The sequence below is a fragment of the Patella vulgata genome, chromosome 1, assembly GCF_932274485.2.
Source record: "Patella vulgata chromosome 1, xgPatVulg1.2, whole genome shotgun sequence".
In the NCBI taxonomy this organism is placed as follows: Eukaryota; Metazoa; Mollusca; class Gastropoda; family Patellidae; genus Patella; species Patella vulgata.
In genome coordinates this window covers 63,058,550-63,083,301 of record NC_065879.2, presented here as the reverse complement: position 1 = coordinate 63,083,301, position 24,752 = coordinate 63,058,550, and the positions used below count along the sequence as shown (strand labels likewise).

At 36.3% G+C, this 24,752-nt stretch overlaps 1 protein-coding gene across 1 annotated transcript; it reads left to right on the top strand.

Annotated features, from left to right (window-relative positions):
* The first annotated feature begins 7,799 nt into the window (after positions 1–7,799).
* LOC126813709 (sodium-dependent glucose transporter 1) lies at positions 7,800–20,901 on the top strand. Its single transcript, XM_050539172.2, has 4 exons — positions 7,800–7,948; positions 16,033–16,235; positions 17,489–17,774; positions 18,344–20,901. The coding sequence occupies exons 2-4, from the start codon at positions 16,161–16,163 to the stop codon at positions 19,351–19,353; spliced, it is 1,371 nt and encodes a 456-aa protein (XP_050395129.1). The 5' UTR covers positions 7,800–7,948; positions 16,033–16,160; the 3' UTR covers positions 19,354–20,901.
* Positions 20,902–24,752: the final 3,851 nt, after the last annotated feature.

Below are 24,752 nucleotides of genomic sequence, written 5' to 3'. Positions count from 1 at the left end.
TATCAAACCAGCAGCCTTGAGACAATATCTCTGCTCGTTTAGTTATATACCCTCGACAAAAGACCCCATTTTGGGAATTTTTTGTAAAAGCGGCACGTTTTCCTGTTAAAGTAAACCGGTAGTCGCATCGCAAATATATGGGCGAGGGTGCATATCAATTACTATCATACAGCCGAGGTAAGATGTAGGGTACCGGAATCTGCCGAGGTTTGCCGAGTGATTTAGGGCAGTGATCATATTCTCGAAGTATGACGTAGATAGATCGCTGCGTGCAGTATGCATCCGCTTATGACCCCATGGTTTCCAAACAAATTTGAAAAGAAGTCTGTTAAAACCTATAATCTATATCGTGTTCTCGTGGCTTTTTGGCGAAGCTCATTTGCATACGGAAAAAAATTCCGGACTAGGACGGTAATTAATAATTTACGCGATCAATCTACAAGGTCAGTAGAAGGGGCAGAGGTCAAGCTGGCATACAATATAGGTCACCATACAATAAGTCGGCTTACCATTCAATAAGGGCGAATCAAGCTAGCATGCAAGCCCCACATTTTTACTTCATACCCCCTCCCCCTTTTCACTTCAACTTTAATAATCTTTTTACCTTTTTTCAACGTAGGGAGACACGGTGGTCGCGTGTTCGATCCCTGCATTGGCCAGGAAAGTTCATCGGAACTTGTAGCCTACACATTGGCGTGCACGTAAAAGATCCCTTGGCAGTTGGAATTTGATATAAGAGTAGGTCATAGTGCCGCTGCCCGGGCATAATTTCCCTCGTAGCACACTGTTTAGCGTATGCCAATCTACATTATCCCGGTCGGGGCAGAACAGTACGACGTTAAACCCCATTTCATTTTTTCAAAGCATATAATGTGCCACAAAATTATTTACATACTCTTCAATAAAAGTAGGGGGTATTGAAATGCAAATATCTATGCAGATTGCGATATGATAAATAGTCATGGATATTTGACATGCTTTGACAGTATGTTCACAGATGAAGAACTTATTGTCCCAACATAACCACTGAGCTGCATGTACGACACGCAATAGCGCCATACACGTGGGAGGGGTTCATTGTCAAATTTGACACTTCAAGGAAGGGTTGATGAAAACTGCTGCGCGCTGGTTTATCTATCCATGTTTGCTTTCCTATCGGTTCTTGCATAAGATTTACTGTTTAGCGTATCTTTTATTTAGTGTGTTACGTTTAATTTGATCGGGAGACGTGTTCGTCGACGTCAACGTCAACACTGCAAGAATTGTCCGTGGCACTGCAAGACGAGTGGGTCAGATTGACGCAAATCGTGATTGGGCGGTTGATTAGGAGCATGCTACGACAAATTGCTGAATGTCTGAGGATTGGTGGAGCAATTACTCATTATTAAGACAAAAATCAAAAACGTCCATTTTCACTTTTGACAGTGTATCGCTTTGCGAGTGAAATGGGACCGTCAGATAAGGCGCCCATATGAACTGTTTATGTTCATGTGTAGGCAATTGGCCTGTTATTAACATACACTGGTTACCTCTAACAAAAACAGCAGTGCATTTCCGAAGTTTTGTATTGTTTCTGAATATCCCCTACTATTTTTGAAGAGTATATTTGAAAAGAGAAATGAAACGGCATTTAATAGAGTTTCATACTACCCGACCTGATCATTTTTCTTTCCCCTTGTCATGAGAATGACAACTGTCTAATCGTTCGCATGGCACGAACAACCGAAGTCTTGTGTATACATTAGCGCGCATGTAAAAGATCCCTCGACACTTGGAATTCGGTACAAGAATAGGCCGTATATTGCGCCGCGGTCCGGACAAATTTTCCCTCATAGCACACTGCATGGCGTATGTCCGTTTCCATTATCCCAGTCGGAGCATAACAGTAGGACGTTAAACCCCATTTCATGTCATTGATCGTTTCCATGGTCTGTAAATATGAGTACTGACCTTGACCTTGTAGATTGATCACGTAAATTATTAATTTCCGTCCTATTCCGGAGGCAAATGAGCTTCGTCGTAGATCCCATAAGGTAAATGTTCTAATATGTAAAGTTCTATTATGCCTTTATCTATTAAGCGAAATGCAGAATGGAGAAGTGTAATGTGCAAAATAACTATTATACTGTATTATTATTATTGTATTATTGAATAGTGTATTCGTATTTTAACACTGTGACATTGATATTGTGGTGCAATGGAAATTGTAAAACTAAAACACGTATTTTGAACTGCTGACATATGCAGTTTGCACCGTGAACATTGAAAGTATATTGGCAACGTTATCCTTCCATAGCTGTAACGTTTCCAGCAGTCTAGCTACTCTGGCTAGAGTGGGTCGAGCAGGGTTGAGAGAATACGATTCATGTATTTTATTTTTGAGTTATACGTAGATTTATGCTATAAACTTTATATCTTGCTTGATATAACAAAATTGTGTTCCCGTGTTTTGTAATTGAAGTCTGTGCCAAAGAAGTCGGATATGTAAAGATATATTATGGGAGATTAGATAAAGAGCTGGTAGTTCTCACTATAATAGTTAAAAACTAGATAATGTAAAGGGAATATGCTGAAAATTTCAATCAAATTGATCCACTCTGAACCGAGAATTTAGCGATTGAATTTTAGGTCTAGCCTCGACCATCACTACTAAAGTCAGTACAATAAAAAAACATAGTCTCGATTATCTATTTCATGATTTAATCATGAATGGAAGTTAAGCAGCAAATCGGATCCTAATCCAGTAAATATCGCAAGCTAGCGAGTTGATTATGGTCTGGATAAATTAATTATTGTCTAATTAATAATTTAGATAACATCTCAGGCCTAAAGAAAGACCTGCAGTAGGCAGATTTAGCTCTTGCATAGGGTATGTTTGAATTAATAATTTATAAAACGTGGACTCCAAGATCGGTGAGCTGCAAAATTATACACACCAGTCATACGTAGACGATTAGTGGCCAAAACAAAGAATGTGTAGCAGGGATGATGTTACACGTCGGATTTGGTAAGCTTGTTGTTTAGCTTCCATATTCGACCGACTATGCTACAAGATTTGAAGTGACGCCAAAAACAGGACAACAGTTATCCCTACTATAAATTACAGTAGAGAGGGATGCCAACATTTCTCTCCGTTTTATTTTTCGTCTGTTTCCTACACTTCATCTTGGCCTGGGGGTATAAATAAACTCCCTGATTTTGGTCTGAAGGCATTGGTTTGCCATCTGTTCCACTAGGTAAAGCTCAGCAGACTCCAATACCCTACATCTAGCCTCGACTGTATGAGGAAGTCCGCCATTGGAACTACTTGCAAGTTTCCGGATTACCAACGGCGTCGCCCATGACGACGCCCTTGAAAAATGTTTTATCATACAAAGCTTTCAAAGTCTGAAGCTGTTTTTCTTTCAAGTTTATCCGATTTTCGTTAAACAAGGACAACTTTACACTGAAAATTCTACACACTCTTCGAACGACGCAATTTTGAGAACTTATTTCTAAAAGCGGCAAGTTTTCCTAACGAGTAAACTGGTGCCGCATCGCAATTGTCTAGGTGTAGGTTCACTTACCGTCATACAGCCGAGGCTAGATGTAAAGTACCGGAATCTGCCGAGGTTTGCCGAGTGCCATCTGTTCATTATTGTGCATATTATGATTTGTCGATTTAACTTAACCTACAAATAAAATCAGTGGTACAGAAAACTCGGATAAATCTTTGATTATCCAAACATTTGATTTGTTGTCTAACTGAGTTGAACTATTACAGGTCTGTCTTTACATATTAATGGAGTGATCAGTGGAATAAACGGAACGATAAAAACATCAATCTGTAATTGTTTTAAAATCCCACGGTAGATTTGGAAAAGATTTAGATATTTCGGACTAAATTATTTCGCATTGCCGGTCTAGGAGAAACCCTACCTTTAAATCAAGTACATGCGAATGATGTGTATAAATCACACGAGGAGCCGATTTAATCAGTCTGTGAATAGAAATCAATTAGAGTTACATCTTGTGAATTATACGACTGTATATATTAATAATGTAGGGTGCGTATTTACTACCCACGACAAGCCCAACAATCTATAAACGTTGGCTTAACGTCAGTTACACAATTAAACCGTTTACGGTTCCATTTCCTCATCTGCCACTCTCCTTCCGCTCTTTGAATAATATTTATTGATTTGTCCCCACTCTTTATGTGGAATGTGTAAGACGCTTTCCTCTAGAAAAAAGGAAATGAATCTGATGGAATTTAATGGCTTAACGACGAGATACTACGGTTAATTTTATTTACTATGATTACGTGTCAAATGCTAGGGCAGGGAATATGCCATTATAAGAAGTATTTCTGTAACAAATATATCAACAATGAAATCCAACTTTATTATAATTAGCGTGTAGGGAGGTTAATCCACGTCAGTATAAAATTAGAGGCATTTCGATCAACGCCTTTTGATATATTCAACTAATTCATTGAGAAAATGGTCATTAAAACTTGAAATGTTATAATTACTTGGTGCCCTAGATCCACTAGGTAAATAGATCATAAAATGGATTGTATTAAAATAAAAGATAAATAAAAACGTTCACATAAACTTTCGAAAGTCTAAATAATCAATATACTCTTTATTTTCAGTTAATATCACATATATTACACAAAATGAAATAAACGACAATCGATTTGTTTCCTGTCATCTGATTATTTACAAAATATTATAAATAATTATATTAAAACTATTGTTGTTTCTTTTACGAAGGATAGCTTGACTAAATTTTCAGAACATTTTATATAATTACTAAACACATGTAATACTCTAATAATTGCTGAATACATGCAATACTATGTTGTAAATGAATACATGTAATACTTTATGTGACTAATGATTAAATGTAATACTTTATATAATACTGAATACACGAATAAATTTTATACTTTATATGACTAATGAATACATGTAATACTTTATATAATACTGAATACATGTAATACTTTATGTGACTAATGAATACATGCTATATTTTATATAACTAATGAATACATGTAATACCTGATATATCTAATAATTACATGCAATATTTTAAATATAGAAATGAAATGAAATGAAGTTTAACGTCCTACTGTTCTGCTCCGAACTGGGCTAATCAAGACGGGCATACGCCATACAGTGTGCTATGAGGGAAATTTTGCCCGGACAGCGGCACTATGGCCTACTCTTATATCGAATTCCAACTGTCAAGGGATCTTTTACGTGCACACCAATGTGTAAACGGAATATTGGCTTTTCGTCCCATCCGAACGACTAGACAGCTGCCCTTGTCAGGTCCTCCGTCCTGCATCACTAACAAGGGGAACCATGCCGGAAAATCTGGATGAACTTTCTCGGTCAATGAAGGGATGGATCACCCGACCTCCAAGCTAGCGAGCCAGCGTCTTACCCACTTAGCCACCGTGACCCCAATTTTAAATATAACTAATGAATACTTGTAATAATTTATATAACTAAGGAATACATGTAATACTTTTTATAGCTAATAAATACATGTAACACTTTATATAATTAATGAATACATGTAATACTTTATATAACTAATAAATCCAACTATATGTGGTTAATGTTTGATAACAAATTACTACTCCTACTAGTAGTTCCGGACCCCCAAAACACCAAAATGCATGATAGCTCATCTAACATTTTGCACTCATATTATTTTACCTGTAAGATTTAAATAACGTACACAATGTCTTTAAGGTGATTCAAAAGATCTAAAATCGGATTTAAGGTGGTTATGTTTGATTCTAAAATCTATCAAAAATTACAATTTGGTGTGATTTTATTACACAGATTGGTTGGCGGAAAGTGTGGCCATCTTGAAAATAGTCGCCATTTTGGATTTTAGAAAGGCTAATGGGCTTTTTGAAAAGAGTAGTCCTCAAGAACTATTTCTGTCAATTTTGATAATGATGTTATGCAGTTATCTGTTGCACTAAAGAGGGAAGACGGATGAATATTTCTCGCAGAAATTGACGACATTTCTTCCTATTGCACTATAAAATGTGTATACTTTAACTAAAGCTTACGTTCATGTTCGTACGCTCTTTAATTAATTAGTAACCAAATGTGGCCATTGTACTGTTAGTTATTTCCTTTATCTTCACCCACAATCTATTTATTATGGATCACGTGCGTCCTCAATCTTTCCGGTATTAAGAATGTGTCATCTTGTCGTCGTCCTGCTCTCTTCATAGAACGTGTTTAACATACATGCATGTTCCTTGGTTTATTTTTTTGTAATAGTATGTGTACGGTAGCTCATAGATGACAGCGCCATTTTTAAAAAAAATACTTATGATTGTTTTTCTATATGTACCTATAGAACCCAACATCCGTCGACGGGTTGAAACGACGTACCATTTGTTTTCCTTATTTTACACAAATTTGCAATATAACACGAGTCATTATCATAGAATATAAATATTAGTAATATAAATCATGTAAAATCACTAAACATCTGTGAATATTAAATGAGTTTTAAAACTATTCTAAAATGATATATGGTCCTTTAGCAATATAATTATAATATAATTATATGCTCGGGTGCACTCTCTGCATAAAATCTATAAAAGATGAAATAACACAAGCTCTACATAAATTAAACCTTTAAGGAATGCACAAAAAAGGTATGCACTTACACAATAGACAAAGTAACACACAGTAATAGTTACTATCAAAAATTAAAAGTAAATATATTTTAAATGTTCGGTTTTAAGAGATTTCTTAACAGAAAATATATTTTTTATAGTTTTAATCTATTTGGAAATCTATTTCATTAAGGTTGGACACCATCCCCGAAAGTTTTCCAATACCTTTCAATTAAATTAACCCAATTAGTAAAAAAAAAATCCACCTGTGTACTTTTCGGAAAACTGCGCCCATTTATTGATAAAGACATTGCAAAGATGATGCTGGTTAATTCCTTTGTTTTATCGATTCTGGATTATTGTACGTATATTTTAAATGTTCGGTTTTAAGAGATTTCTTAACAGAAAATATATTTTTTATAGTTTTAATCTATTTGGAAATCTATTTCATTAAGGTTGGACACCATCCCCGAAAGTTTTCCAATACCTTTCAATTAAATTAACCCAATTAGTAAAAAAAAAATCCACCTGTGTACTTTTCGGAAAACTGCGCCCATTTATTGATAAAGACATTGCAAAGATGATGCTGGTTAATTCCTTTGTTTTATCGATTCTGGATTATTGTACGTATCTTCTGTTTACATTACCTACCTCGCAAATCAGCAAACTACACATTAATGGCACCACAATGTTTGTCAGGCAGAGTAACGCTTTGTATTCCATACTACAGACAATTGTATTCCATACTACATAAACACGCAGAATAATTCTCATAATTCACCACAACAGCCAGAATCATTCCCATAATTCACTACAACATACAGCCCTGTATATCAATACAGCTGATTTGATTAGTAAAAATCAAAATATGTCAGATATTAATATAGTACATTATAAAATATAAAACAAAACGGAATGAACATCTGATTTTAATCAAATTGGAAAGATTAGGTTCTTATGGGGGTTTGTTCTATGAAAGTAGTACCTCGATATAAATTATAATTACCACACCCTTAAACATGCAGATTAATTTTGATTTATACATTATAATAACCGTGTTACTTATGAGGCACCGTACATATAGGCGTTGAAACATTTTTGTTTAATTATATTTTTACTTATTGTAATCCACTGCCTTCAGTTATTGCTTTATATTCGATCTGTGTGGAAGACTATTTCAACTTTTATTATTTTGCGACTTGTATATCTGTTCTTTGATTTCTTGATATACACAATTATTATTCTTTATTGGACCAAAGTACAGGTGGACAACAACAAGCAATCATTGTTATCAGAATCAACAAAAACGTAAGAAATTTTGATAATTAATTCTAAAATATTCCTTTTTAGACGTTTCTTAAAAATTGACATATTTGAGCTCTTCTGGAAAATTATTGGTATAATTTATTCCACTCATTTAGAGCAGCATGGACACGCGATCTTTCTACAAGGTTAGCTACTACAATCCAACTACTGATTACTATTGGATGGACGTAAAGTTCTATCTGGAATATCAGTTAAGGAAGTAATATGGTATTTTTTTTTTTTTTTTTTTTTTTTTTTTACTACACTTTATTTACGTCAGATTTCTACAAGCATATATTAAGTACATTTATATCTTAAATGATAAAATACATTATTCTATATAAATGGTGAGTCGCAGGGTTCCTACTATACACAGATCTAAGTACATAAGTAATATGGTATTGCTCATAAAATTTATTGCGTGATTAATTAGTCGCCGAAGCAGATCTTTTAAAATGGGTGCAATATGTTCAGGTGGTTTAATCCTGGATATAATTATAGCAGCTGTTGGTCAAGTAGGTATTTTGGTAAAGAATACAGTATGCGTTACAATCAAGAGTTAACATAACAAAAGCAGTAATCAATAATTTAGTTGTTTTCTAACAAAATCTGTTGGCAGAATATTTGTATTTCTAATGGTTTCAAGGGGGATGGATGGCCGAATGGTTAGCTCGTGCGCGCTGTATCATAAGGTCTGTCATTGAGAGAACTGGCGTGGTTTCGATTCCCCGGTTGTACGTGACAAGGACTAGGGTCGCCTGTCCAACCACGTGGGTTTTCTCCAGTTCCTCCGGTTTCCTGCCACTGCTAATGACCCCTACGCGCAAGCGATGTATTGAAATAAAAATAAACCATGTGTTCGTCTAGAAATGACCTAGTTTGTGTCGAGTGGGCGTTGAACCTCATTAATTTCTCTCTCTCAATAAACACACACGCACTCTCTCTCCCTAATAGTTGCAGGATTTAGATCAATGTTTTTCTTGTTAACAATGGGTATGCTCTCCACAGTGCATCCACAGTACTTACTTTCTCGATGCAGTTTTCTGTGTCCGTGGTGTTGGTTTTTGGAGAGAGGTCAAGTTCTAAATAAAGTTTCGTGTCGTCCGCATAGATATCCTCCATTGTAGAAATGTATGTTGTGAACAGGGCGGGATTCAAAACCATTAGTTGAACTGATTTATAAACATTCATACTACACACGAAGGAGGGAAGATTCTGTTCAGTTGGGTTATTCTCGAATAGATGTTCCTAGAAGCGACTAACCACATCTTTCCCGATCATTTTTTAAATGTAAGATAAATTTGACACCAGTCTGTATTTTTTAAGTATCCAGGGTAGCTTTCTTCAAAAGCGGAGTGACGATTTCCTATCTAAGGGAAGCACATACGTCGACATTCTTAAGAGAATGACTTATAACGGTGTTAGAATGTTGTATGACACGCAACGAGGTTAGAATGCTGCATGGCATGTACGGTGTTGAATGCTGTATGACATGTAATTGTAACGAGGTTAGAATGATGTATGGCATGTACGGTGTTAGAATGCTGTATGACACGCAACGAGGTTAGAATGCTGTATGGCATGTACGGTGTTAGAATGTTGTACGACTTGTAAGGGTGTTAGAATGATGTATGACACGTAACGAGGTTAGAATGTTGTATGTCTTGTAACGGCGTTAGAGTGCTACATGGCATGTAACGGGGACTTAGAGTGCTGCACGACATGTAACGGGGGTTTGAATGCTGTATGACCTGCAAGTATTAGAGCTGGTTTCCGGTGAGAAATTCGTAATTATCATAAATACGACACGAATCCAAACCATTGGTTGTGGAGTAGATTTGTTACTCGAGTAGAGGATCCTAACTGCCACTGTATCCTCCCTACCTGTTTATGTATACCAGTTCATTTTGGATTATTGACTCTTGTCAATACAAATACTGTATTATGTAAATTTTAACCATAACTATAGCACCTGTGACCCTTTGTGTGATTACACCCATTTTACTTGGTTGTTGATTCTATGGTCATTTTGGAACTAACACATGGTTCAATTTTATTTAAATAATTCTCTTGCACGTAGGGGTCTTTAGCAGTGGGAGGAAACAGGAGGACCCGGAGGTTGGACAGGCAACCCACTCCTTGTCAAGTACCCCGGGCGAATCGAAACCCCGCCAGTTGACTCAATGACAGACCTTATGAAACAGCACGCACGTGCTAACCATTCGGCCATCCAAACCCCTGGTTGATTCTGTGTTCAATATCAGCAACTAGGAGTACTATAACTCAGCGAGCAAGGCACATTCAAATATTCAAAAGAAAAGATAAAAAAAGATAGAAGAACTATTATAATTGTCCAACATCCATAAAGCTAGCAAGGTATAGTCAATACAAATCAATGTTAACATTAAATGCCACTATTTCAGTCAGAATTGACCGATATGGTCTCAAATTCTATATTCAACTTTTATTCTAGCATAATATGAGGATATCCCCCCCCCCCTCTCCTCCTGTTTCGTGCTATGTCATCGCGCTATCGATGCAAGTATTCTTGTCTGCATTACGTTAATGAGTAGTTGCCAGAGGCAGTGGTAATATCAAGAAGAAAATAAATCTATTTAATTTAGATATTCAAAATAATATAAAGATACATTAGTACGCTTACAAAGAAATAAATGCAATTCATTTGAAATACATGTATTGTTAAATAAATACAAAATACAAACACTGGTTTGTTTAGAGTATACATATAGTCCGGTGGCTGAAGATTTTCTAGACCAGATTTTTGCGTAGATTCCGAAAAATTGACCTGAAAGGTGTTTTCTTGTTAGCTTTTTTGTTCAATCTGATTAAAACACAAATGCTATATCGTTCCGTTTTCTATAGTTCAAAATTTCGTTTTACTTGTCTTCATAACACTAGGATCTGGAAGAGTTTTTATATAACAGGCGGTCTAGTTGATGTGAGGTATTAGCCAATGAAACGGTCTGTTACGGCGAGTTCTTGGCTTGATCTGTGGGTAAACTGTGGGTAAACCCCTAGAAACGTCAACGCTGATTGATTAATCAATATCTGACGTCATAGGTCAAAAGCCGCTCATATGACCCCTGACGCGACCTCCCAGTACAACTGGTCAGATCTTTATGTGGTGTAGGCCATCGAAAGTATAAGAAAAACGAAACGAAATATACATCTGTATTTTAATCAGATTGCTTTTCGTTCAGTACCAATTTCGTCATTCCAAATATTAAATTATAATGGTACTTTGCGAGAGATCTGAAACTGTCCATAAAAACCCCCACAGTAAATCAGAGACATGTTTAGATATTAGCTTATTCTTAGTCTTCATCAGAAGATTCAAAATCAAACTTCATAATATGAGCGGGATAGATAACTTCTTGATGGCTAATCAACAGCTCGCATATATCCTTGGCAATGCTTCAGATACCAATTCACATTGGAAATCTTCATTCCAGCCTTGTATCGCAGGGTCATCTTGTTCGATCATTGGTTTTGCAGCCTGCCTCCACATTGTTGCAACCTAATTGTTGCGTTTAATGTGCAGCAAAAGATTACTCAGGCAAGATGATAATAAAGAAAGAAAGGTTTGTTTTTTTTCATCTCAATTAAAATTCCTCTAGCGTCATCTACTGATGTAAGTCGCCTTTCGCCGTACTAGTCCTGGATCTGACTATGATTCTGTAGAAAGTTTGAGTAGGGAGAATTTTTTTGAAGAAATGTTTAGTAGGTGGCTTAGTAAGTATTTTGGACTTGGGTGGACACTCACCACGTGGTAGGTTATTTCCTATGACGTCATCAAAGATGACCGCCGACGTTATTTCAATTTTATCCTACCTGCTATAGTTTTCTGTCAATTTCTATGAAATAAAGATCTGAATGAAGCTGTCTATGCGAACTAAAGTGAAAAATATATTTATTATGAAACTTTTATTAATTTTTCACGAAAACTCATACCCAATTCAATGTGCCGGTCTTCAACAAGTTTCGGAGAGCGTTATTTCGTTATCAGTGTGTTTTAGTGGTGGGAGAATAGCTCTTTTTTTTAAATTCTTCAAACACATGGTGATAGAGACGAAATGTGCTGAAATAACGAATTGGACTAAAAAAAAGCCCTAAAAATGCCAGCTATTTCGTAAGGTGACTTTTAGCTATAAGGTTTTCGATGTCTCTGAGTTTAAAGATGGCAGCCAAAATGGCGGATTTTAAGTTGGGCCTAATCATCATTATTTCCTTTGCATGTCATTTATATGGTTTCCGGTGTCGCTGTGTTCAATTCTGATCTCAAAAATAAAATTCAAGAATCGATGATGGCAGAAATGCAAAATGGCCACCATAATGAAATCCCAAACGTCAGAATTTTAAGTAATAATCATATTTTTGTTTACTTCCGTTAGATATGACTTGTAATATGTCTTATAGCCTATAGGCTAAGGGATTTTAGGTTGCAGAGTTCCATTTCTATCAAAAAAAAACTAATTATGATTAGCCAAGATGGGGTAAATTTAAAACGACAATGAAAATAGAATCCAATATGGTGATTTTTGTTCTTCTTAACAAAACACAACACAAGGTAGGCTATATATGGATATAACTACTTCTCTATTATGTGTTTTGTTATGAATAGTTAACCTTGCTTCTAGATGTCATTTAAAGAATTGATTTTTATTCTTTTGGATATTCCTTCAAAAATAAACTTTTCAGAGTTACTGACTTCAAAATGGGGTTCAAAAATTAATTTCCGATAAGATTGACTGTTATTCATTTCACAAGTTCTTGTGATTGCCACAACAATACTGTTTTTCATCAGCAATGGACACTAGACAAAAAATAATCAGAAATGCACCTAATGATACGCCAGGGGCGGAGTGATCCTTGCTTCGTAACGGCAGGGGTCCGGTGGGGTTCTCTCCGAACAGTCGCAATATTTCTTTTGAAAAACTGACTGTAAATTGTGCTTTATAGAGTACATCTTGGTGTTTCTAACTTCTGCACATATTTAACTTGTGGCAACCTTAGCAATTCATCAAAACCGAACATTAACTAGTAGAAATACGCTATATAAAATGATAAATCGTATATTATTTTACAGGTACAAAATAGAAAAAAGGATATGTTTCCAATAAACAATTTGTTGTCATTTAATGCAGAAAGATATGTCGTTTTAACGACATATCTTTCTGCATTAAATGACAACAAACGTGTTGCAAATTTTTGTATCACATGGTAAGCCTTAAATTAACACTTGGTATTTTGATCGAATATTTTACAGCAACAAGAACGTTTCCGTTTAATCGAAAATTCCAATAAACAATTTATTTGTAGTTCGAGTGGAAAGTGCTACAGGTGGTAGATAATATTTAAATGTTGTTTAAATGCGTATTTTCATAAACTTATTATGCAGATAGATGTTTATATGGAAGGTCCACTTGGATATATAGTACGATTTTGTGTGAAATAGGCGTCGTGAATACAATGCAACATAGGAGGCTTATGAAATTTTACAGTATGGTAGTTTATTTATCCCTTGATTCTGTGAAATAAAGAACATTTTGCCACCAAAGCTGGTTTAAATACCCTTTTCTGCGTGCCCAGTTTGCGATATTTTAATATGTTTACGGCAATAACATGTCTTAAAATGTTTCTATTATAAAGGTAACAATTATTATCGTTTTAGTCTCTTGAGCGCTCCACAAGAATTTTCAAAGTGATCAAGGGCCTTCACTCTGGCAGTAATTATCGGAAATTGTTGAAAATCAATAGGGTTCTTCGTCTCATGACCTTAAACACAGTGTATAAATTTAAAGTCAATCCGATATTAACGTTAGCCCCTAAAGCCTCAACAAGCAATTTTCCACAAGCGATTTTGGACGCCGGACCGACGTACGGACGGGCCGACGGACGGACGGATGGGGACGACGGCAGTATACGACCACATATCAATATGGGCGTATGAAAATTGTTTGCATCATTTTGGGGAAATAAGCCCAGGTGTGGTTATGTTGCCCAGGTATAGGCGATATGCCGCGAGCAGTAGTGGGCTATTTCTCCCACTTCCACCAGTCGCACAAGTTTTAAAATGGCCGATATTAAATACTGGTGTTATTATCGATATAAATTTGATTTCTATAGCTTTCATAGCTACCCAGCTACACTCGATGACTCCCATCTACAATTTAAGAAAAAGTGACCCCAAAATTTGAAAGTCACACAGAATACATACATTTTTGTCTACAACTTCAATATTTTGGAGGACACGCGCCGTCATTAAAACCCTACTGTGTGATAACACATGACTCTCTACTGCCAATCATATCCGAGATTTTCATGGTAGGCCCTTAACCCAACGTGGTACTTTATATACGATGTTACCCATTTAGCCCCACATGTCCGGTATTCCGCCCCACGTGTGGGGTATTCCGCCCAATTTGTGGGGTATTCCGCCCCATTTTTGGTTTTTGGTATTTTACTCACAAGTTTACTTATTATAGACATAACCTGATAAAAATAAGTTAAACAACACAATATCATCAGTAGTTTGATATAATCCTGAAGTGGTTTCTGAAGGTTGAGAAATATGAATTGGGCCCAGAGTTTCTCTTAAGGTGGGCGCTTTACCCCACATTACCCTACTCCATCTTGTGCTAACTATGAACTATGTATTGTGACTATCTTGTGGTAACTATGCTTGACATCGTAAGTTAGTATGCACAGATAGTTCTTTATATAAAAAGACTTCTTTTTTGAGTGGTATTAAAGAATTTCTTATTGTTATAGCATTGTAAATGTGTGAAAAAAAATATATTTTTGAACTTTTTCATGTTTTCACTTCAAAATGTGGTATAATGTGTTTTCTTGGAAATCAATAAAAATTTACCAAAAAAATATGTTCTTCAAATAAGTTCACATAAACAGCTTCAATCTGGCCTTTATTTCATAGAAATGGACAGAAAAGTAGAGCAGGTGGGATAAACTAGAAATCCCAATCATTCTCCACGCAAACAATGATCCAAATATACATATTTTAATCGATAAGGAAACGGGCAAAGGTAGAAAATATCAGTAGATGACACTAAAGATTTTCAAGGTGAAAAAAATACAGACCTTACTTTATTACAATCTAGCCGTAGTGGTATTTTGCTGCATGGCTGGAATGAAGATTTACATGTGAATTGGTATCTGAAGCATATCCAAATATTACGATTAGATAAGTAAACAATCCGATTAAATATAATGCCGTGAGGTTGTAATGTATAATTTAGATGTAAATCCATAATTGGTTGAGGGATAAATAACAAAAGGAATAAATTAAATATTAAACAATGGTGTATTATTAATAGTTATAGCACCTCGTTGGCGGTACAAAATCAATAAAATAGGAGTTTCCCGGTGACAGCACGCATCAAATATATCACTAACATTTAGTTGATCTTATCAATGGTTAGGAACGACCTAGCAGCAACACAGGAAAAACCACACGTCGTCTTGACAGATTGGTTTCGGTAATATTATCTATTATTGGGGATTTAGATGTTAAACACGTGTTTATGTTCAGGTTAGTCTCAAAATGATATAATTTGATATCAGATATATTTAATGAAGTGGTAACTTACTTAACGATTTAGGATTTAGATGTTAGACATGTGCTTATGTTCAGGAATTATAGGTTAGTCTCAGAATGACATAGTTTAAGATCAGAAATATTTAAGAATATGGTATAACTTTTAACTTACTTTTCGTGTTCTAAAATTATAAGGAACTCGCTGACTCGCTAGCTTGGGTTCTAGGATCCGCTCCCGGTGTTGGCCAGGAATGTCCTTGGGGATTTTCCGGCCCGATTTCCCTTGTCAGTTGTGCGTGCGAGTAAAAGAACCCGTTGCAGTCGGCATTCAAAATAAGAATAGGTCGCAGCGCCACTATTTGGGAAAATTTAACTCATAGCACACTGAATGGCGTAAGTAGGAGGTTAAAGCTATTTAATTTCATTTTTACAATTATTATTATGGTTCGAGTTGAATTAAAATACGGTTGACAAGATGTATAACTTTACAAGGCTCTTATTTTCTTTGTAGCTTGTATCCATCATCGCGCATAACAACAGCAAGGACAATATTGGCAGGTGTAAGTCTAAAACTGCTGTAAGCATTGAGTAGGGTTAGCATCAGTTTATTCCGGAATAGCATCATCCCTTACCAGCATCATGGAGAATGAACCGGAATCATTTCGATTCAGGATTATACAAACTGTTTGGCTCTTCTATGGCTTCTTTCTTATAGTAAGTATTACACATTTGTTTATAGGCGATCAAAAGAGGAAGGGCGTGGGTAAAGATTTTCCATATTTTAAGCACATATTTATGAATATCAAGAAATATATACGCCTGACCATTAACACCCGATCTTCAGGGTATGTTTAACGTCTGGCTTTCATTAGGAAAACTAAAACATATAATATTGTTATCTCTAACATCTTGGCCTTTTCATTTACCATTTTACTACCGAGCATGTACAGATTGGTCTACTGCTGGATATTTTAAGCAAAATACCAAGATATGATAAAGATCTGTATTTCGTATTTTATAATCTTATGTGAGTAAATGTTGCTCAACTAGTGGGGCGCTGGTTTTCAGACTCGGGGGTGGGGGTCCTGAGTTTGATCCCAGGGTTTCCCCCTTGTCCGAGTTGCAGGGTGCAACAACTGTTAATGAGCCCGTATCATACCATGAAGATATCTCTCTATATCAAATGATTATAGCTTTTAAATCAAAATCAGCCTCGCCATCGTTTTCCCAGAACTCATCACAATACACAGCCCCGTATAACAATATAGACAATTTGATTAGACGGGAAGTTAAACCCCAAACCTTCAAGGTACACGTTATGGCACGTAAGTTGATGTAAAGCTAAGCGAAAACCATCGCTACATTTGGCTACACAAGCTATATGTAATGAAAGTGGTGTATTATACATTTTATAACTGGTTTATCCATATGATTACAAATTATGATGATTATACAAATCTAGACTAACGACGGTTAATATTAAACATATATCGGGTGGCATAGAAGAAACGAGTACACTATTTAAAGTGGAATAACTCAAAAAGTATTATACCTATATTATTTTACATTATCGTTAATGTGGATGTTGACAAATTCCGGAAATGTGTCTGCCACTGATCTTTTTTTAAATATAAAGTCTGGGGTGACCTCAATGCGAGACTCTATGTGTTTCAACAGGATCAGGATGCGACTGTAAGCCACACAAGCAGATGAGGACGCCACTCTATCAAAAAAAGATAAAATTTTGCATTATGAAATAATTACCTGTAAATATAATGCGTGGCTCTGAAGCCGCAGTCCCAGAATTCGAATCTGACTGGAACAGTCTCTTCAATTTATGAGTGGAAAAGGCGCCTGTTGCAGGACTGGGGACATATTGATCCTTTATTAGTGTAATAATTTTAATAGAATAATATTTAAAGACCATGTTGGGTAGATTGTTGAACTATTTGTTTGTCTCTTTATAGGGCTTTAATAATGGCATCCTTGGACCTACATTAATAGATCTACAGATTTTAGTTCAAGTGGAGATGAATCTCATTACATACATCTTTTTTGTTGCTGGTGCTGGATTCATAATGGGAATTTTACTGTGTTTTGTGGCTGAGCGATACTGCAGCTTGCGAGTTGTCCTAGCCGTGTCGATAGGACTTGGAAGTGTTGTAAACATTGTATTAACATTGAGCTCCAGTTATGTGTATCTCATGATTTTGTTCTTTCTACAAGGTTGTACCAAAGGAATCGCAGATTACGGTAAGTAATTTAAAGGAGCTAATTACCACTTTGGTTGGTATATGTTTCCTTAATGAGATTATTATTTGTTTTCGGGAATGGGGTTCAATTGATAATAAGTGAAATGAAATAAAATGGGGCTTAATTCCCTTTGTTCTGTCCTGACTTGTTTGCGAATCAAGACAGGCATACGATATACAGTGTGCTATTAGGAAAATTTTGCTCGGACAACGGCACTACGGAATACTCATATATCCCATTCCAACTACTTGGGCTTCTTTTACGTGCACGCCAACGTGTACACGGGATCTTGGTTTTTCATCATTTGGGATAAAGATGAAAAGGTACAGCTATAATGTTTACATGCTAGTTTGGGTCACAAAAAGAAAGCTCTCCCCGGCTCTATGACAAATGGTATGGATAAACACAACTGTAATATCTGGCAAGAAGCAAGGAGAGTGTAACGTTGGCGAGGACTATAGACACAGTTGTATGTATTGAAATCGTCGGACATTTTAACCAATATATCGTTAGTCATTTTAGCATGATCTGTGTTAAGTTTAATTTTCGTATATGTTCTTTTATTTCAGCCATCATGACTGTGTGTAATTCATTATGGAAAGACAGTAAAGGTGTATCATTCCAGTTCGTGGCACTGGGTGGTGGTATCGCGTCATTCTTAGCGCCCTTTATAGCTGAACCATTTTTAGCAGGTAAACACTCGGTTAGTTACAGTCAAGCCACCGTGGATCACCCTATATATACGTTGCAACGAGGACATTACGTTAGTTCTCCGTACGGTACTGTGATATGTACCAATTACACATTAACTGGCGAACCGTCTTGCTATACCTACGGTGAAACTCAAGTACAAGGAGCATACATTATAATCGGGATACTATCCGTCCCTCCTGCAATTGCGTTTGCCTACTATTACTACTTTGAGAGACGGAAAGGCGTAATTCCATATGAAGAATTTAATCGTGTATCATTTGGAACATTTCATAAGGGATCAGTTCTGTATCTGTCCCTTCTATTCCTTTTTCACATTCCGATATTTGGACTATGTTTGGCATACGGGGATTTATTGTCACCTTTTGGAGTGGAGGGCAAACTTCAATTGAATAAATCCAAAATGGCGACTATGACGTCATTATTTTGGGGTTCGTTTTTGTTAGGACGTGTTGCTAACTTAGTTCTGTCTAGATATTTGAATCTCTTTGCTCTTCTTTTGATGAACTTTGCTGGGCTGTTGATATCTGTTATTGTTTTGGTTGTTGTTGGCGAAAAGCGTGAAGACGTTCTATGGATTGGTACTTCTATTCTTGGAGTTTTCGCGGCGACATATCTTCCCACGGTGCTAGCGTGGAGTGACCAGTTCATGCCGGTAACCGGAAGTGTCATCTCAACGTGTCTTGTTGCATCCGGTATCGGGGAAATCTTGATACCGTTTATTGGCGGGAAATTATTTGATTCTGAAGGACCAGGATCTCTGATGACGTTGATGCTTGTCACAGTTGTATACGAGATTGCGGCTTTTGTGGGATTAGTGATTGTAGGAAACTTCATCCGTCAAAAAACAGATAATAGAGATTGTTGATGACAGATTTTTATTAGATGTTTAGTCCAGTTACGAGAATATAACAACCAATAATAACTACGGGTTTAGCGTTGTTGTGCTCTGTTCAGTTTTGGTGACCCATCCCCTCGTAAATGGAATAAAATTATGACCAAACACTCGTCAAACACATACCGTGACTCAGATACGTTCCACACAGCGACATTTTTTTGAGAAAAATACACATCCGCCTTCGCGATTATATAACGATATAAATATTGCGGGTTTCTTTTGCCCTCATAGGATCTTGTTTCTCAATCAAAATTGCGGTCACCACGCCAACGTTGCCCCCCCCCCCCCTCCCCACCGACAATGAAGAGTGTTTATAGAGAAAAAAATAGAGTTTAACGTCCACTCGACACAAACTAGGTCATTTCGGGACTAACATATGGTTCAATTTTATTTACATGATTCGCTTGCGCTTAGCAGTCTAAAGAAACGGGAGAACCTGAAGAAAATCCCCGAGGTTGGACAGGCGACTCTACTCCTTGTCACATATAACCCGGGAATCAAAACCACGCCAGTTGATTCAATAACAGACCTTAGGATAAACTAATCATTCGGCCATCCAACCCCCCAAGAGTGTTTATAGTTTAAAATCATTACACACCCGACAATGGACAGTGTTTATGGTTTAAAATTGTGGTACACCCGATAAAGGACAGTGTTTATAGTCTAAAGTGGAGGTACACTCGATAATGGACAATGAAAATGCGCATTGTAAAGATGTTGAGGTACACCCGAAAATGGACAGTGTAAAGATGTAGTAGTACACCCGAAAATGGACAGTGTAAAGATGTAGTGGTACACCCGATAATGGACAGTTTAATGGTGTAGTGGTACACTCGATAATGAACAGTGTTAAGGTGTGGTGGTACACCTGATGATGGACAGTGTAAACGTGTGGTACCATCCATAATGTTTATGAAAATGAATTTTGTGATGAAAACATTTAGGATATGGTGTGAACCCGAAAATGGCCCATTTTGATGTTTGCATTGATAAGACATATTTACCCATTATTAAATATCAATGAACATGTTTTAAAGCTAACGCATTGTTGTTGAAATTTTGCATTTAAGATATGTTGATTAACATATTATGTTGCTGATCGTGTGACTACCGTTTAATGTCACTAGCTCATCTACAAAACCGATCCCCGCCCTTAAAACCTGTTACAAGAGCAAACATGTACATCCCTCAGAAACACCATAGGCGACGTGACACGAGCCATCGCAGTTCAGTAGATTTTCTCATTACGCGCAAATGAATTATTGACATAAAATTATATACCATGTTAGTCCCAAAATGACCTAGTTTGTGTGGAGTGAACTTTAAACCTCATTTCTCTCTCTCAAGTCAAAATTTTAATCATCCTTGGAACATATTAACTTTGTAAAGTTGTCCATACATATGCATCACCATCTAAATCATTCTTTCTAACTACTAAATGGAATAGATTAAATTTGTAAAAATGTCCATATACTTCAAATGGGGTATTAATAAACGGGACATTTTATCCCAATTTTCGGTGTTTTTAAATTATTTCTCTTGCTTTTAGTATGCCCGTTCCTGTCATTTTTATTATTTATTGTGTAGGGAGGTTGCTATTTGTGGATAACAATCAACTTTGGTCCCAGTCCCTTCCAAGGACGAGCCTCTCAGTTTTCAGAAAGAGTTGGGTAGCGCGCCAGTACCATGGTATCATTAGCAGCAGAACCTTAAACTCGGTGGGTAGGAGGAGCCCGAGTGGTCTTACTAATGACCAAAATTGTGTTTCTCAAAATCAATTATTGTTCGAATTTGGGGGGTTTTTTTGTTTTGTTTTTTTTGCTTATTTTTCCATTAAAAAATATTATTCACATTTGCCAAGGTCGGTATCAACTGATTCAATCTAATATTTTGTGGAGATGTATCTGGGTACTAACCCATCTCACAGAAACAATTGACCCAAACCCCTGACGGACACGCTCTTAAATACATGTTTGCATTCTGTTTACACTTACTTGAGCTAAATAGGTTAAATATTGACCCAGAAAGATACGATTAAGGGTTTACGAGAGACATCTTATCCATCGGTCATAAATATTAAATTGTTATAGTAGATTTTGGTTCCTTTATTTAAATCTGAATGTTTATGATTCTATCGATATGGTTTTATTGATAAACCACATGTGTACTGGGTTATTATAAATGTTAATATTAAACATTAATATAGTTTTAAATTAAATTGAAGTTGACGACAAATAACGTGTGTTACCATAATATTACCAAATTTAACTTAATAAACGTACAGTATGGTTAGTTTAATGGGATATTTTCAGAGTAGTTAATGCCACAGGCGCATGTACAGGCAAAGAGAGCAATGTTCCATTGTGGGATATGTTTAGCCTCGCTCATTACAAATGGTGCTCGCAAGCATTCTGGTACGCGATTCGGGTGCCAAGTTTAAAATTTTCATTGTGTCGTAAATATTGGATAACAGAAGCCGAAGCATTAACGGTAAGATAACAACATCAATACTGATTTAAACTGACCAATAAGTCGTGTTTGCAATGCCGAAGACTGGATGATACTGAGTTAAAGACTTGACTAGTTTAAAGTTAGAGAGGGTCTTTGGTGGGCTAAATCCGGTATAATGACTGGTATTTAAAACGGGGTTAGCTCCCTTTACACACAATAATAAGTGAACGCTCCGCTTCATTTCCTTTTATGCTTGTTCGTGACAAAAAGTACGGTTCCTGTCTAACCTCGTGGTTTATTTCTAACATCTTCGCCCACTCTCCACTTATAAAGAATACTGCGCACAAGCAAATTATTGAATAAAGATTTCAGTCCTGTAATGTCTTAATTCTTGTCCACCTCTAACTTCAACTTGACACAAATCATGACATTTCAGGCTTAAAGTATGGTGACTGTATATTTAATAATTCGCATCGCGCTGTTCTTTATGCCAGTCATTATACAGGATGTAAACCACCAAAGCCACTCTCTTACTTTAATGTTAATTAATGTAACGTCAACTCAACACAACCCAACATTAAATTAAGAGAGGGTCTTTGGTGTTCTTCTCATTGGATTGAACGATTGAACGACCCGGAATTCAATTCCCCGAACCGCTCGAAATTTATCAATCAAGAAAACTTATAGTTCCCCATTTATAACGTTCGCTTACTATTGGTTCGATTTTGTCTTTCGTGCTAAGGGCCCAATCGCCTTTGATTATACATTTTGTATAGGGAAAACACAATTCTGTTTAAATGTTATACAATTCTTAAATTTTTCTAATCACCCTCAATGTAACTGAATAGATACGGATAATCATATATATAGTTATTCAATTAATTCAGCGCTAATATAACAATAAAAAAATATGGTAACGTGCCATACTTTACAAATCCTACTCCACGCAGCAACGGACCTAATATTAGTTTATTCGTCGACCTTATAAGGTCCATGCATGGTTAATGCCTAGGACACACTTAGCCTAGGCGAATCATTCAGCCGAACCCTTCGCCAGCAAATTTCGCTTAGTGATATTTATCGCCACCGCCTAGTTCGGCGATTGTGTCCACTCCGCCGAAAACTATAGCAGGTCCTAGTATTCATCAACCAATCAAAACCATTCGAAGCATCCATTTCTTTGTTTAATCCCTCTCGTGGAAGTAGAGTTGGAAAATCAGCTCTATGTACTCTCTTTATAAAATAAAACCCTTATAACAACTGATAAACAGCAATTGTATTCCATAGAATTGTGCCCTGTATATAAATGATTGTGAGAGGGTGTAAATTAAAGGGAATTAATTGTTTATTTACTTTGATTTAATTTTTCCCAAATACTTTTTGGGTTGAACGCTCTCTACTACAGACGGAAAACCTTACAATGTCTTGCCACAAAGCATGTATGAAATTGACCACGGATATTTTGGGTTAGACAATAGGAAGTAATCATACTGGTACTATTGACAGCACATATATCACCGTTACTATCTTCTTAACTTTGTTAAAGACTGCTATCCTTCTGCCTCCAAATCATAAATATTTACCAAATCGTGGCAGAAATGTCAATTCAAACACTCTTCGTCAACAAAAATGGTCACACAAAAATGGGGAAAAGGGAGAATGAGACAGACTATTAATAGAAGAGTACGTTTATAGTAGAATTTACTAGTGGTCTGATTAAGACTAGTAATTATCTCCCTTTAATTCTTAAATTCACGGAGTTTCTTGACCTGCGATGGTCTGAATACTCATAATATATTGATAAATATATTGAAATAGGATGATCATTTCGATGCTTTTCTAGGCCAGGTTAACGGAATCTATACGCCGTGACGTCATTTTGGTTTCGCTAATTCTGGTCTGTTTATTTCGTGACCCTTCCACCGCAGGATCATCAATATTCACCAAAACCTTGCAGAAAATGGAAATTTTAAACAAAAATTGACATGCAAAGGAGATGAAGAGGGGTAATAAAAAATAAGAATTTCTATAAATAGACGGACAACATTGGTCAATCGTGAATTCAGGAAATAACTACTAGTCTTAGTCCCATATACCCCAATTTATTTTTATTATCAACAAAAAGTTACATTATCTAGGTTCCAAATATATTTCCAATACAACTGGCTAAAAATTTAAGGAAAGAACGATTTTTAAATAAATGGTGTCATTAAGGGCAGCGTCCCAGTTTTGAAATAGTTCCAAAACGTAAAATATGCATAGAATTAGTAACATAATGCGAATTTATCAATCATAAGAATGTTTCTGTGTGATATTGATAAATTGAAGGCAATGTCAGCTTTCACAAACCCGACCCAAATACACAAACATTAGCTTATTTATGTGGATATGGTTAAAATCTATGATTGTGGTTCCCATTACTAGGGCGCTTCCCATTACTAGAACGCTGCCAGCGGAAGACCATGTACATTGTTATATTGACATTTTTTTTATTTAGGAAAATGTTCAGAATATATCATTGAGTTCATTTAGCTAATGTACTAATTCGTTTTCGGATTATTGAATATAAATCAGGCTATTGACATGCTATTAGAAGATTAATGCCGTCAACGCGGTAAAAGCTATAGTTTTTAACATATTGTTTTCAAATTTTGGCATGAAGCATTTGGGTCACGGGAGGACAAACCATATCGATAATCAGCATTCCGTGATCACTCGTTCCAAAGTTATGCCCCCACCCCACATCCCTTAGCATGAAAGGACGAATCCTATTGATATTTAATGTTCCAGAGTTACTCCCTAGCGGTAGAGGCTATAGTTTTGATGGAGGTTATAGTGCGAATCGATGGTGTGAACGGAAGTACCCTATAGATATTTAGCGTTCCCTGAACCCACGTTACGAGGCTAAACCCCCTTTC